General features: G+C 38.5%; 2 protein-coding genes across 3 annotated transcripts in view; one reads left to right on the top strand and one right to left on the bottom strand.

Annotated features, from left to right (window-relative positions):
- Positions 1 to 483: 483 nt before the first annotated feature.
- LOC143887049 (6-phosphogluconate dehydrogenase family protein) lies at positions 484 to 1679 on the top strand. The gene has a single exon (XM_077391160.1). The coding sequence runs from the start codon at positions 499 to 501 to the stop codon at positions 1528 to 1530; it is 1032 nt and encodes a 343-aa protein (XP_077247275.1). The 5' UTR covers positions 484 to 498; the 3' UTR covers positions 1531 to 1679.
- Positions 1680 to 3862: 2183 nt separating this feature from the next.
- XRN4 (exoribonuclease 4) overlaps positions 3863 to 12799 on the bottom strand; it is a 29070-nt gene continuing 20133 nt past the window's right edge. Inside the window, exons 12-22 of one of the 2 annotated variants that reach the window (XM_077391680.1) lie at positions 10305 to 10400; positions 8220 to 8290; positions 7751 to 7879; positions 7598 to 7674; positions 7440 to 7480; positions 7268 to 7342; positions 7045 to 7181; positions 6851 to 6955; positions 6696 to 6771; positions 5410 to 5492; positions 3863 to 4823 (exon numbers count right to left, since the gene is read on the bottom strand). In XM_077391680.1, coding sequence (XP_077247795.1) covers positions 4178 to 4823; positions 5410 to 5492; positions 6696 to 6771; positions 6851 to 6955; positions 7045 to 7181; positions 7268 to 7342; positions 7440 to 7480; positions 7598 to 7674; positions 7751 to 7879; positions 8220 to 8290; positions 10305 to 10400 — 1536 coding nt within the window. In that variant the 3' untranslated portion in view covers positions 3863 to 4177. Of the gene's footprint in view, positions 4824 to 5409; positions 5493 to 6695; positions 6772 to 6850; positions 6956 to 7044; positions 7182 to 7267; positions 7343 to 7439; positions 7481 to 7597; positions 7675 to 7750; positions 7880 to 8219; positions 8291 to 10304; positions 10401 to 12799 lie in introns of those variants that run through there. The other variant, XR_013254295.1, reaches the window with a different exon arrangement.

The following is a 12799-nucleotide window of genomic DNA, read 5'->3' as shown; positions in this document are numbered from 1 at the left end:
CTCTCTCCACTCTTACATTAGCCAATCCAACCCATTTGTAGGGCATAATCTTTAAAGATGGGAAGTGAAGCTGCATGAGACCAATAATCATTTGAGTCAGGCCCTTAAATTAGAATCTGATTCCAATTCCACTCAATTCTGCATTTAATTCAAAAAAAGAATGGAATCAAGAGGGTGAAATTGACATGAGGGTGGATTAGTTAGAGAGGGGGGATGCAATCTGTTTCCCACATGCTCATGTTGAATTTTGATTAGAATTATTTGAAATAAATGATATCAGGACAACCATAAGCTGGATCCAGCAATTATGAAAACAAGGTTGTGCTGATATCATTTTTCTTATTTTAAATTAAAATTTTAATTTTTGAGGGAGATCCCGAATATAAAGCCCATTCCGATTCCTAATTCTGGGGGTGCCCCTATCAAAATCAGCTTGCACAGATATCATTTGCCTATAAAACATCTTTAATAGGGCAGGACTGAGAGATACATAGCTTGATGTCTTTCGGTCTTAAAACAGCATCACAAAAACTCTCTCCTCTCTTCCTCTCCCCCCGATCCCAAAACATCTTCCACCGTTCGATCTCAATGGCCACCACAAACCCATCACCAGAGCCGTCGATCCTCGCCCCCGGAAAAACCCGGGTCGGCTGGATCGGAACCGGAGTAATGGGCCGATCCATGTGTGGTCACCTCATTACAGCCGGCTACCAACTAACCATCTTCAACCGTACACCCTCCAAAGCCCAACCCCTATGCCAAATGGGGGCCCGCTTGGCCCCCTCCCCACTCGCCGTGGCCTCCGCCTCGGATGTCGTCTTCACCATCGTAGGGTACCCCTCGGACGTCCGTTCTGTCATCCTGGGTCCCTCCGGAGTCCTATCTGGACTTTCGTCCGGAGGGATCATAGTGGATATGACCACCAGTGAGCCCTCTTTGGCCGCAGAGATTTTCTCTGCGGCCAAGGCTAAGGGCTGCACCGCGGTCGACGCCCCTGTTTCTGGTGGAGACCGCGGCGCAAAGACTGGAACCCTCGCGATCTTCGCCGGAGGCGAAGAGGGTGTGGTAGGGCAGCTTTCGCCGCTCTTTAAGTGTATGGGGAAGGTTAATTATATGGGTGGAGCGGGTTTGGGGCAGTGTGCCAAATTGGGGAATCAGATTACTATTGCTTCCACAATGGTGGGGTTAGTGGAAGGTATGATTTATGCGCATAAGGCGGGGTTGGATGTGGGTTTGTATTTGGAAGCGATTTCTACTGGGGCGGCAGGTTCGAAATCGCTGGATTTGTATGGAGGGAGGATTTTGAAGAGGGATTTTGAAGCTGGGTTTTTTGTGAATCACTTTGTGAAGGATTTGGGAATCTGTTTGATGGAATGCCAACGGATGGGTGTTGCTTTGCCTGGGCTTGCGTTGGCGCATCAGCTGTATGTGTCACTGAAGGGGCATGGGGAAGGGGATTTGGGCACTCAGGCTCTGATATTGGTTCTTGAACGTCTTAACAATACCTCTTTGGACAAGAAATCAGCTTGAATTTTGTGTTTATGAATGGATTCCAAACAATTTCACTGAAGAATAATGTTTGATTGTGTTTTTATAAATGGATTCTAAGTCATCAGTATGAAGAGGATGTTTGATTGTGTGTTTATAAATGAATTCTAGCTTTTGGTTTTGTGTCTTTAGATCTTGCTTTTACATATTTGATTGTGTTTATAAGTACATTCTAAGCTTGTCTAGCTTCATGAGTTTTTGTTTCAAATGCAGCATATGAGCTTCTGATGTAGAGGCCAACATTCTTGATAATGATTCCCAAGCTTCTCTTGCCGTGTCCAAGCCTATAACTTCAGATTGGGAGAGTGTCATTTATCCAACTAAGAACAAGTTGATCTATTCACTTCCAAGTAATATACTATAAATTGATGAGAGGACCGTCTTTTTCATGGATGAATTTTGTTGGTGCTGGAAACATTCCCTCCACAAAATGATAAAGGTCCTGTGAATTCAACGTTGGAACGATTTGAGACTTCCATAGTAGATAGTTATTTGGCTTAGACGAACTGACACCAAACTTGCAACTGACAATGATGGAATGGAAGTCCTTGCAGCTGGTGCAGAGGTCTTTGAAGACAAATTCATGGCACGAAACAGAAGACTAGGCTACGAGAGTCCTACAAATAAAATCTAATTCAAAATAACAGGCTTTTGATACCATGAAAGTTTTTCATACCATGATGCCCATTTTTGGGCTGTTTGTATTGGTAAACACTACAGCAATGTAATCAAGTACAATAGGAAACAAATAAATACAAAATTGAAATAGTAACGGCAAAATGGGACACATACAAGATAGGAAACCAAGTGAAGTTGGCAAGGACCCTGCAAAGCAATTACGGAGATCTTATTAAGAGAGAATAAAGGGAGGATAAAGAGATTATCGTTTTCTCCCTAAGATGTCTATAGATCCTAACTTGACATATTTGATTGTGTTTATAAATGGATTCTAGGCTTTATTTTTGTTTATTAGCAGTGCAACTTGGGTTTGGCTCAACGCGATGGACCCCGATTACAGCTTGGGATGGCTGGGAAAAGCCAACCCAATTTAATTTTGGGTTTAGCTAGGGTTGATGCCTTGGGCAACTCGACCCCGGACCCCTCACTTCTATTTTTATTGTTACTTTTAAAATCTCGGACTTCAGATTATTATTTTTTTTCTTTTTTTTTTGCGTATTTTCATCAGACTTGGGTTGACCCTCTCAACCCGAGACTAGAGTTGGGTCCAGTTAGGGTTGAGGTTAATGACACCTAGGTTGACCCAACTCATCCCAGCCTGAGCATGTGCGGGTGCGTGCAGGAAGGTGGGAGCTTTGGGCTTCTAAATCCACTCTTTGATTGACATCTAAGGGGCAGTTTGAATTCAAGTATTTTAGAATCCTGGATTTCCTCAAAATTGTACTTGAGAGACAAGAGAATAAAGAGAGCAGCTGTCATTTTCTGATTTCTAGCCCTTCTTTCCGACAGCAAGAGAGCTGGTGATCGTCCCATGTTTTCAAGTTATAGAAAACGCAGGATGCGGGAGAGATTTCTAAAACCTAGTTTTCTTACTTAAAATCCAAGAAACGCTGCCAAGACAGCATACCGGCAGCTTGATCATGACACTCTTTTACACTGTTTTCAAACTAAAACTTAGATTCTAAAATCCGCGTAACGGCAGCCGTTGGGACACACGGATTTTTTAATCCGGGATTTCTTCAAAATTGTAGCTAAGAGATAAGAGAAGAAGCGGACCAGCTGTTAGGGGTGGCAATGGTTCGGTTTCAGTTCGGTTTGACCCCCAAACCGAACCAAACCGAAATCTGAATCGGTTTGGTTTTACCAAACCAAAACCGAACCAAAACTGAATTTTCGGTTCGGTTCCGCCAATCTTGCCACCCTTTACTCATAATAATTGCAAATATTTGGTTTCAGTTCGGTTTGATACCCAAACCGAACCAAACCGAAATTTTAATCGGTTTGGTTTAACCAAACCGAAACCGAATTTTCGGTTCGGTTTCGGCTCGGTTCCGGTTCGGCCAATTTGCCACCCCTACCAGCTGTCGTTTTTTACTTCTTGCCCTTCTTTCCGTCATCAAGAGAGTGGCAGATCCTCCCATATTTTCAGGTTTTAGAAATCTCAAGATGAAGGAGAGATTTTTAAAAACTGAATTTCTCACTTAAAATCCAAGAAACGCTGTCAGGACAGCATACAGAAGCTTGATCATGAACCCTGTGTGGGACTCAAAGGTTGATTGTCAGGATTGATCTTAATGGTCCATAACCAATTGATCACATTCTACTACAATCCCAAAAAGATGTTTACTCCAATCCAAACTAAAAAGTACAAAAATTTCACTGATTTCTTTGAAAAGATTCCAACAACAGAACATGTAAAGTCCTTCAAATAAACTACACATTGCTGTATCGTCTACCCATCTGAATCAAACTACATCACTTTTATTGCTTGATTCAGTCCAACATGAAAAGTTCCATCTGAACCTGATTTTCTGTTCCACTGCTAGACAAACATCATTTCCACTTCATTCAAATGAAACAAACTGTCATCAATTCCATTTCATTCAGGTGAAACTAACTGCCTATTTCAGTTCTCCCTTTAAATTAAAAAGAAACAAAGTTGATACAGAAGTCACTGTTGGGAGCTAGAATCCGATGGATTTTGGGGTGCTGGTGATCTAACCTGATAAACCTTCCTCATCTGCTTTTCATACCCACCTGGCGTCACCGTCTCTGGTGTAAAATAGATTCCTGCACTGTTGATCAATGGCTTATCAATCCAATTGATTGGTGGCCAAGGCGGTGGTCCGGCATTCTGAATGGGCTGCTGTTGGTTCTGCCAGTAGATAGCATTTGGAATTCTAGGTGCCATCCCGTACTGCGGCCTCAATCTTGCACCTTCTTCATTCTTCAAGTTCGACATTCCGGCTCCCAAATTGTGGTATTGTTCTTGAGGAGGCAACCTCTGATGTGCTCCTCTGGGATTTTGTCTGTTGCCTTGAACTTCACTAATGGAGGGGGATGACCTAGAGGAGTTGAGAACAGCTCGATGGTTTTGATATCCATGATAGTAATTTTGGTCCTGGGTGAAGCCTCTTTCATATCCAGAGGGTCCAGCCGGCCGAGGTCTGTTCGTCATATTGTTTGGTGCATTTTCGTAAGGATGATCAAAGAATCCAGCATTGTTGTGATTAGGTTTGAACTGTAGAGAGTTCTTGAGCAGCCGATGAGCTGCTTCTCCCAGAAGAGGGCCAGAGATAGCCCGAGGTACCTGAGGTCTGAAAACAAACAAAAGTAAAATTCACACTCCAAGTACAAGTGAATCAAATTTCAGTAAAGTTGTGTGAAAATGGCCACCCAAACTTGTTTTTGCCTTAGAAAGACTTTTAAGTTGGATGGAAATTCATACCAGTCTTTTTCCCAACATAGTCGTGAACTTGAAAAACATATTTACTCGACTTGACTCTATCCACTTTTGGGTCAAGTTTAAGGGGTGACTTGGTTTCTTTTCTTTCTTTTCTTTCTCTTTTTTTTTTTTTTTTTGAATGGTGGATGACTTGGTTTCTTCTAACTTCCAAAAATAAATAAATAAATAAATTGATGAATCCAATCACTTGTTTCAAACAAGTTGCATTACAGAACAAGTTCTTACACTAAAAATACATGCTTGAGCTAACCCAAGTTTCCAGTTAACACACTTTCTAGCCATCATCCGGACAAAGTAGGGTTTTAAATTTTTAAACTTTAATTCATAGCAGTAGCTATGCTTTGATGGCTCATTTATTTGTCAACTTTCACTTAATAAGGTTAACTATTTAGTTCCAAGTTCCAACTATCATAGAAAAGAAAGAGTAGAGTATCTACCTCTCTCTGGCTTGATGATGCCGTCCACCATGATCTTCATGCCAAAGCACAGGCAAGGGTTTTATGTCTTGAGGCTTTACAGTCTACAATTGTAGCAAATAGTCAAATTCGAATGGAGATTCTTCAAATTGGAATTGTACAGGCTAATAATAGCAATTATGACAGCATGAAGACAATAACAGCATCCAAGAAGAATAATATATTAGCTGACTTGAGAGTGCGGATCTGTTGTCATTCCAATGTTAGCTAAATTTTAGCATTGGCATATTTAAGTCAGGTAAGTCAACTCTCGTGGAATGCAATACCAACTACAGAAAATGAAAAACTTTAGGAAATTCTTAGAATGGTTTGTTGACAAATGAGAACAATGATAATATATAAATACTTTAATAAATTATTCAAAGCCAAAGCGAGGCGGCAACCATGAAGGGAAAAAAGTAAATAGAATCAAATAGAAAAAAATAAGGGCAATGATTTTTTCAACCCTCCTCTGTAGGATTATGCAACCCCCTTTTTCACGTGATTTGACGTCAAAAAGCATTGAAGTCTGCCACAATTCATGTGAAAAGGGGGGCGCATAATCCTACCGGGCGGGGGGGGAGCGAAAAAATCATCTCCCAAAAATAAAAGGAAAATATAGATTGAATAACATAATTTCATAAAGTAGAATATCACAATTCGTAAACTGGCAACTTGCAGCGACCCTGGGCAAACGACTAAGCACTCCTAAAAAAGGCTTAACAACGTGTTCCTCTTAAATGAGACAATCCAAAATGACTTCAAAGTAAAAACAAATTGGTCAGCCGAAATTTCCTCATCTTGACGGTCAGATGCGTTAATTTTTGGGATGTCTGATGGTTCATAAAGTAGTTAATTTTTCAGGTAAGAAAATGTTAAATATATATATATATATATATATATATATATATATATATATATATTTGGAAGGTAAAAATGTTGAATCTTGTAAACACTGAGAACACCAAGAATTGAACAGAATGTCTGATCGTTCAATATGTTAATTTTTCAGATTAGAAAAAGTTAAATCTTGTAGACACTGAGAACTGAACCTAGGTATACATGACAGCAGATGTAACATTACCAACTATCAAGGCAAGTACACAGTTGAATTTATATGAGCACATTGGTACTAAATAATTAGTGTCATTCCGCATTCCAGAAATTACTTGTGATTACGAACATGTCATAATCCAATAACTGAGTCAATGAAAAAAAGGGCATTTCCAAGCTCATCTCTGAGAAAATAGAAATGGTATATAAAATACCTTCGTGGGCATAATTACACCTTTGGGGTATTCCGGAATGTGTTGGTGAGCTCGAGGATTAAGATAAGAAACATTACTGCAAATAAAATGAGGGATAAAAATTAGAATCTAAAACTTTGGCAACAAAGAAAATGCCAAATTGAAAGCATACTTACAGCGTTCGGTTATTTTCGATGTCTCTCAACCCCGTAATTGGAGAAGGGATTACTTTTCTGTATGTGTTCCTCTCGCACAAGCAAATGTAGCCATTCATTCCTTCACTTCAATAAAGAAAAGAGTGAAAACATCAGCCTCTATGTGTATACATCATAACAGCCATTGTAAAATGCATAAAGCATGTTATACTAACCTGGCATTCGTGTTAATTTCCAAACATCTTCCTTGTTTGGGTAATTGATATAGTAGCACAATTTGTGCAGCCAAATGATGATGCTCATAGACATAGATTAAATCATGCATCATACTATTTCGATTCCTCTCTTCTTCCTGGAGAAATCGAAGAATACAAGAGCATGTTACAACATTAAAAAAAAAATACAAAGAAACTTGGGATGGTTGCCCATTATTCACACCGTTAAAGTGTCTTCGAGCTTTTGTGTTGCATTAAGCAGTCGTCTCTCATCGATGAATGGCAATTTTGCAACACCCTGAGTTCCATAGAAGAATTTAAGCATATTTTCCATTAAGTCATAGCTACCATCATAAGAAAATGGAACGTATCTGAAATTTCAGACAAAAGTGTACCTGCCATGCAAAACGTTTACCATTCATGTCTATCTCAAAATCTGTCAACAGAAAGAAAACATAACCCATTTTGAGCAGAACAAATGGCTGGCCATTTATGGAAAAAGACCAAAAATGACTGCAGTATATTACACAAATGGGCATTGTAGAAAATATACCTGAAGGATAGAAAGATCTTATAGGTGATGTTGGATCAGTCATCAATGTCCTGTATACCTTGGGCAAAGCATTGGAACTATAGATAACAGGTAAGTATCACCGTTAGCTAAGAAAAACTTAGAAATATACATTTAACTAAGAAATCAAAGTACCTGGCAACCGGTAGCGTTCCCATTAGTTGGTTGAAAGGTTTGAATGGCTGTCCCAAGAAAAACGTAATTTCTAGATCAACCAAATCTTTAAGATCAGATGCAAAAGGAGCATAGTGATATGGATAGTACCTGACATGAAAGCAGATGGAAGCTCAAAATTGTAAATATTATCTACCTGATTGGAATGGACATTATTCCTATTCTTAATTTTTCTTTTTTTTGAGAAACTATTATTCCTATTCTTTTTTGGGAATTGCTATTGTCCATCGCAAAAGGCAGTTCGCGGCTGGTCTGTCGCATGTCAGACCTAGCAAATCCCTTATTTTATATCATCAAAATAAACATTAGATACATACTATGGAAATATGGATACATAGTAAGAGAACTGATACTACATCGAAATGTTATAAAGAACGGTAAAGGCAAAAAAATCAATCAGTATTTCTGTTAGCCTTAGAATTTCACTAACCATTGCCAAGAGCAGACCCCTTGGTAGTAATATCTCATGACCCAGCAAAGGCCTTCAACATATTTCAACACCTGCAAAGATAACTCCATTACCTATTTATGATAAGAATTCTCATTGAACATCCTTAGTTATACACTTACACGCCCGATGTTCACAAGAGTCAGCTTTACCCAAGCCAGTAAAAACCTTCTGTTTGTTTTTTTTTTTTTAAAGGTAAAAAACCTTCTGTTTGTCTTTCATGATAATTTCTGAAAATTAAATTTTCTACCATGTGTAATGCAACTTATCTATGAACTCAAATTGTAAACAAGACTACAAAGTTGACCATTTTAATGCATGACTGCCAAACATAAGTAAAACCCCTTCTTTATGCACCAACTTCAGAAAACAATTAAATCTACTTAAGCTCAAAGCTAGCCTAAGGATCTCAAAGGCTTGTCAAAAGGGAAACGCAGAAATGGTAGTATACAAATTTAACAATTGTGAAAGAAAATCATGCATTTGGGATACTAAAGTAAATTTTAAGGGATAAGTGAATGAGGGTAACGTTGACCACTAAATGTCAAACTGCATTAAATAACATTCGGTGCTCCAAAAACATGTCATGTAACCAGAGCTCATTTCAAACACTACTCGCAGAACAGGCGCTGCAATTCACAAGGTTGAATTGCATCAAAATTAATCAGAAAATATATAAAACCGGAGAATACATGATTCAATGGCATGATATAAGGCCGATGGCAACTTCCCAATAAATGCTGATGCCCCAATGGTGATGGAAATAAGCAAGGAGTAGTAGGAAGAAAGGAATTCCAGGTATTGCAAGCTATGGTGGAGAGGATTTATCAACGTTTGGAATATACGAGGCATTTTAGTAACAATGTGACAGTCGGAATCCAAAGAAATCAGTCCAATGATCATCTATGTGGGAAGTGACACTTGTAGGTGGAGTTGAGGCTGTGGTGACCATACATGGTGTGTGGTGGTGACAATATTTGTACTACAGATCAGGATCAGGAAATCTGAAGTAGAACTGATATCACAAAATTTGGATGTCACTTTTCATGCTGAAGTGTTCAAAAAGTGTGAAGTCATTATTTGCCTATGAAATGTAATGATGAAGTGTAGTCCATACTTGATTGACAAACCATCAATGTATTTGATGTGTACAAACATGGATGATTCAAATGAAAGCGAACAATGGCATTATGCCGAGGATAGTGACATAGAATATAAGCAGAAGATTGTATGGCTATTCAATATCTTGTGCATTGGAGAGGAAAGCCTCAAACAAAAAACTATATGGATCAATGTGGAGGTTATGATGATTTATGACGAGTTAAACGTGAGGGCAACTTGCTCGCAACTGAGGTGGGATAGATGAACATCAAGTGAATCCACAAATTCCTACAGCATCTAAATCATCTACAAGGATCTTTCTGACCAGAAAATTAAGTGTCAATGTTTTGGTCTTTTTGGATTCATGGAAAGTCGAAAAAAGGTCTGAGAATAGACTCCATCATATGATGTCATCAAGATGACAGCATTGTGCCATACCGACATCAACAACAGCCCACAAGGATTTCTTGTATTCATGGTGATTTTTATTTTATTTTTAAAAGTCCAGAAAAAGTAAAGTGTTTTGAAGGGGGGAGCTTAGGAAACAAAGTTTAATTGTTTCCGGAGTTTCTTGTTTTTGGTTTGTTAATGGCAGGATAATAGTTTTAGAAGTTGCTTCGAAGCTAGGAAAAACAGTATAAAGTTAGAACCTGAGTGCAAATAGAAGTTAGGAAGCCAAGGCTATTGCACGGAAGTTTTGTATCATGAATCAAGCTATGTTAAATTTCAAACCGTAAAGGAAACTAAGTTCAGAACATAAGGCCATAGAATAATAACAAGCATCAGAGTTGCTAGCCTGGCAGGAGTGCCTGGAAATTAAATACCTCAACATATTAATCCTTCCTTTTTAAAATTAATACCTTGCCTAGTTCAAAAATAAACCCTTAAATAATGTTACAGGGCATTATTAGCAGAAATAACCCACACGCTGAAACCATTTGCTGAAAGACAAATTAGAGAACTCACAACATCTTTTCTGATATCATCAATCATCTCCTTGTGTGATAAATTAAATTTCTCCATGTAATACCGTTCTTTGTATCCAGGCTCCCCTAATTTGACCTGAGAAAACAACACCACAGTTTATTTCACAGTACCCAAATAGAAAAGCATGCGAGGCATGTCTGTATGCATGCAAGCAGAAATTTCTGCAGCTCAAAGTATAGTGCTTGGTCAGAGTTTTTAACATATAAGAAGCAAATCAGAAACATATATGCAATCACATGGGCACTATACAAACTTTAAATTGATCCTCGTGCATATATAAATTGCATGCTTTTAAATTTCGGATTTCGGCCGAGACTGAAATTTATACTGAAACGGAAATTTTAAGATTTACTCCGAAATTTCCACCGAAATTTTGGTGAAACCGAAATTTCAAACCTTGATAAATTGCTCCTTATGTGTATAAGAAAGACCAACAAATTCTTCGGGTAAAGTTACTAAATCATTTTCTGGTCCTATCAGTAAGGCCGATTCTAATGAAGTGCAGCTTAGGGATTTGCAGTTTTAGAGAGAATCTAACAGGTAATCTTATGGCGGATTGCAATTCTGGGAGTGTTTTACTGTTTTTATGGCAACTGGAGTTATTTTTCTCTTTGGAATAAAGTTTCTGTTACTGCTAAAAAATTTCCTGTTGAAATCATGGCATCCAAGATATAAAATAGAAACCTAGTAGCTGAAAATCTTACAAGAGATCCGCCAACATTGAATTATGCATAACAAATCGCTGAAAAGAACACATGCAAGCATGCATCTATATTAACATATGCATGTGTATGCACCCATAAATCATACAAAAAAGAATATGCATGCATAGATCTAGCCCAAACAAAATTAAGAAACACAGACATTTGGCATTTTCATCTTTATAAAAACAAAGTTTTTGATTTAAAAAAAATGGAAAAAAAATAAGGGGAGAGAAAATAGGAAAACGAAATATCTAACACACATGCAAAAACGTAACCCATAAACATTTTACAAGCATATATCTATAGAAATGAAGTTACTGAAAAGCACGCAAAAATTGGATATTTGCTTCAAAACAAAAAAAAAAGTGAAAAACCTAAAACCGTTTACCCACCACTTTACCCACCACTCCGATCTATAAATTGGATACAGTTCTTTCCGTCCGGCTCATTCTAAGAAAGAAAATAGAGCTAGAAAGCTCCCAGTCCCTAATCAAACCACTTTTGGACCAAAATACCCTTTAGTAAACCTAAGAAAATGAGCTTCTCTTTTACAATCCCGTAATGCAAGGGTGGGCCCATTCTAAACACTAAAGTAATCTAAGTGATTTAAGTGGGAAAAGACGCTGCTATCCTACGACTTAATAACTTCATAAAACACTCTCAAATCACTCATTAACTCCTCTTGATGGGGCCCATTCTTTTAGTGAAACTCCAACAAAACTTGAAGTTGACTTCTTTGACCGTGGGTGTCTTGGAAATGATTGTTTTGTCCCTCGTTTTTGTGAGAATGGTCCTCAATCACCGTTATTCAGAAAATAACAACTGAAAGAAAGGGTTGATAAAAGAAAATTAAAATAAGATAAAAATAGTCAATGGGAAAGAGTAAAGCGTTTCTAAGCTCGAGCACAGATAAGCTATCTGAGCTCGAACGTCAAAAACTCATGTGGGCCCACATTTTTGGAGTGATCCAAAGCATTCATTTGAAAGGCCCTTACATGGATAGGATGTGTACCAAAAATCAGATACTGTTTCTCCACAGATCTGCCCATTTTTCCCTCCACAAATGGAAGGGTTAGGAAGATCCTATGGACCTGATTTTTTGTAGGCACCCTATCCCTGTAAGGGCCTTTCAAATGAATGCTTTGGATCACTCCAAAAATGTGGGCACACATGAGTTTTTGAGCTCGAGCTCAGATAAGCTTACCTGAGCTCGAGCTCAGCAAATGCAATCTCAATGGGAAAACCAAAAGAAAAATAAATAAGCATCAATTTGCACATAAAGGTTTAGGCAGAAGAGAAAGGTCATTGGGAATCTTGTCGAAAACCAAAAATTGTTACGAGCAGGATGCTGAGTCTATCCTTTGCTGTCTTAGAGACTAGAATGCTATTTTATAAGGTGAAACATTGGAACAGGAGAACGTAAGTGGAATATCTAGAAGGCTTCTTAGGGAGGTGGCTCGGCTCCAATCGACCGTGAACTATGAGTAAGGATCATCCAAAAGGAGGTGGAGAGCCTCTGGAGCCAGAACAAGAGGCAATCATCACTCAGGGGTGGAAATCTGCTTGCTCTATATCAATAAAGGTCCATTGTTGGAACGAGAGGACCCAGGAACCCCAGAAAAGATAGCCCATGTCAAGGACATGCTAAGATTAAATATACCTATGATATTCTACCTCCAAGAAACTAAACTAAAGAGCTGCAACAGGTTCACTCTTAGCGCGCTGGTGTGTAACTCTAGGTTCGGTTTCACATGCCTGGATTCTATCGGA

Source organism: Tasmannia lanceolata, unplaced genomic scaffold (assembly GCF_043159265.1).
Source record: "Tasmannia lanceolata isolate RefF3 unplaced genomic scaffold, GAP_Taslan_0.1 ptg000012l, whole genome shotgun sequence".
Classification (NCBI taxonomy): domain Eukaryota; kingdom Viridiplantae; phylum Streptophyta; class Magnoliopsida; order Canellales; family Winteraceae; genus Tasmannia; species Tasmannia lanceolata.
This window is presented reverse-complemented; position numbering and strand designations above follow the sequence as displayed.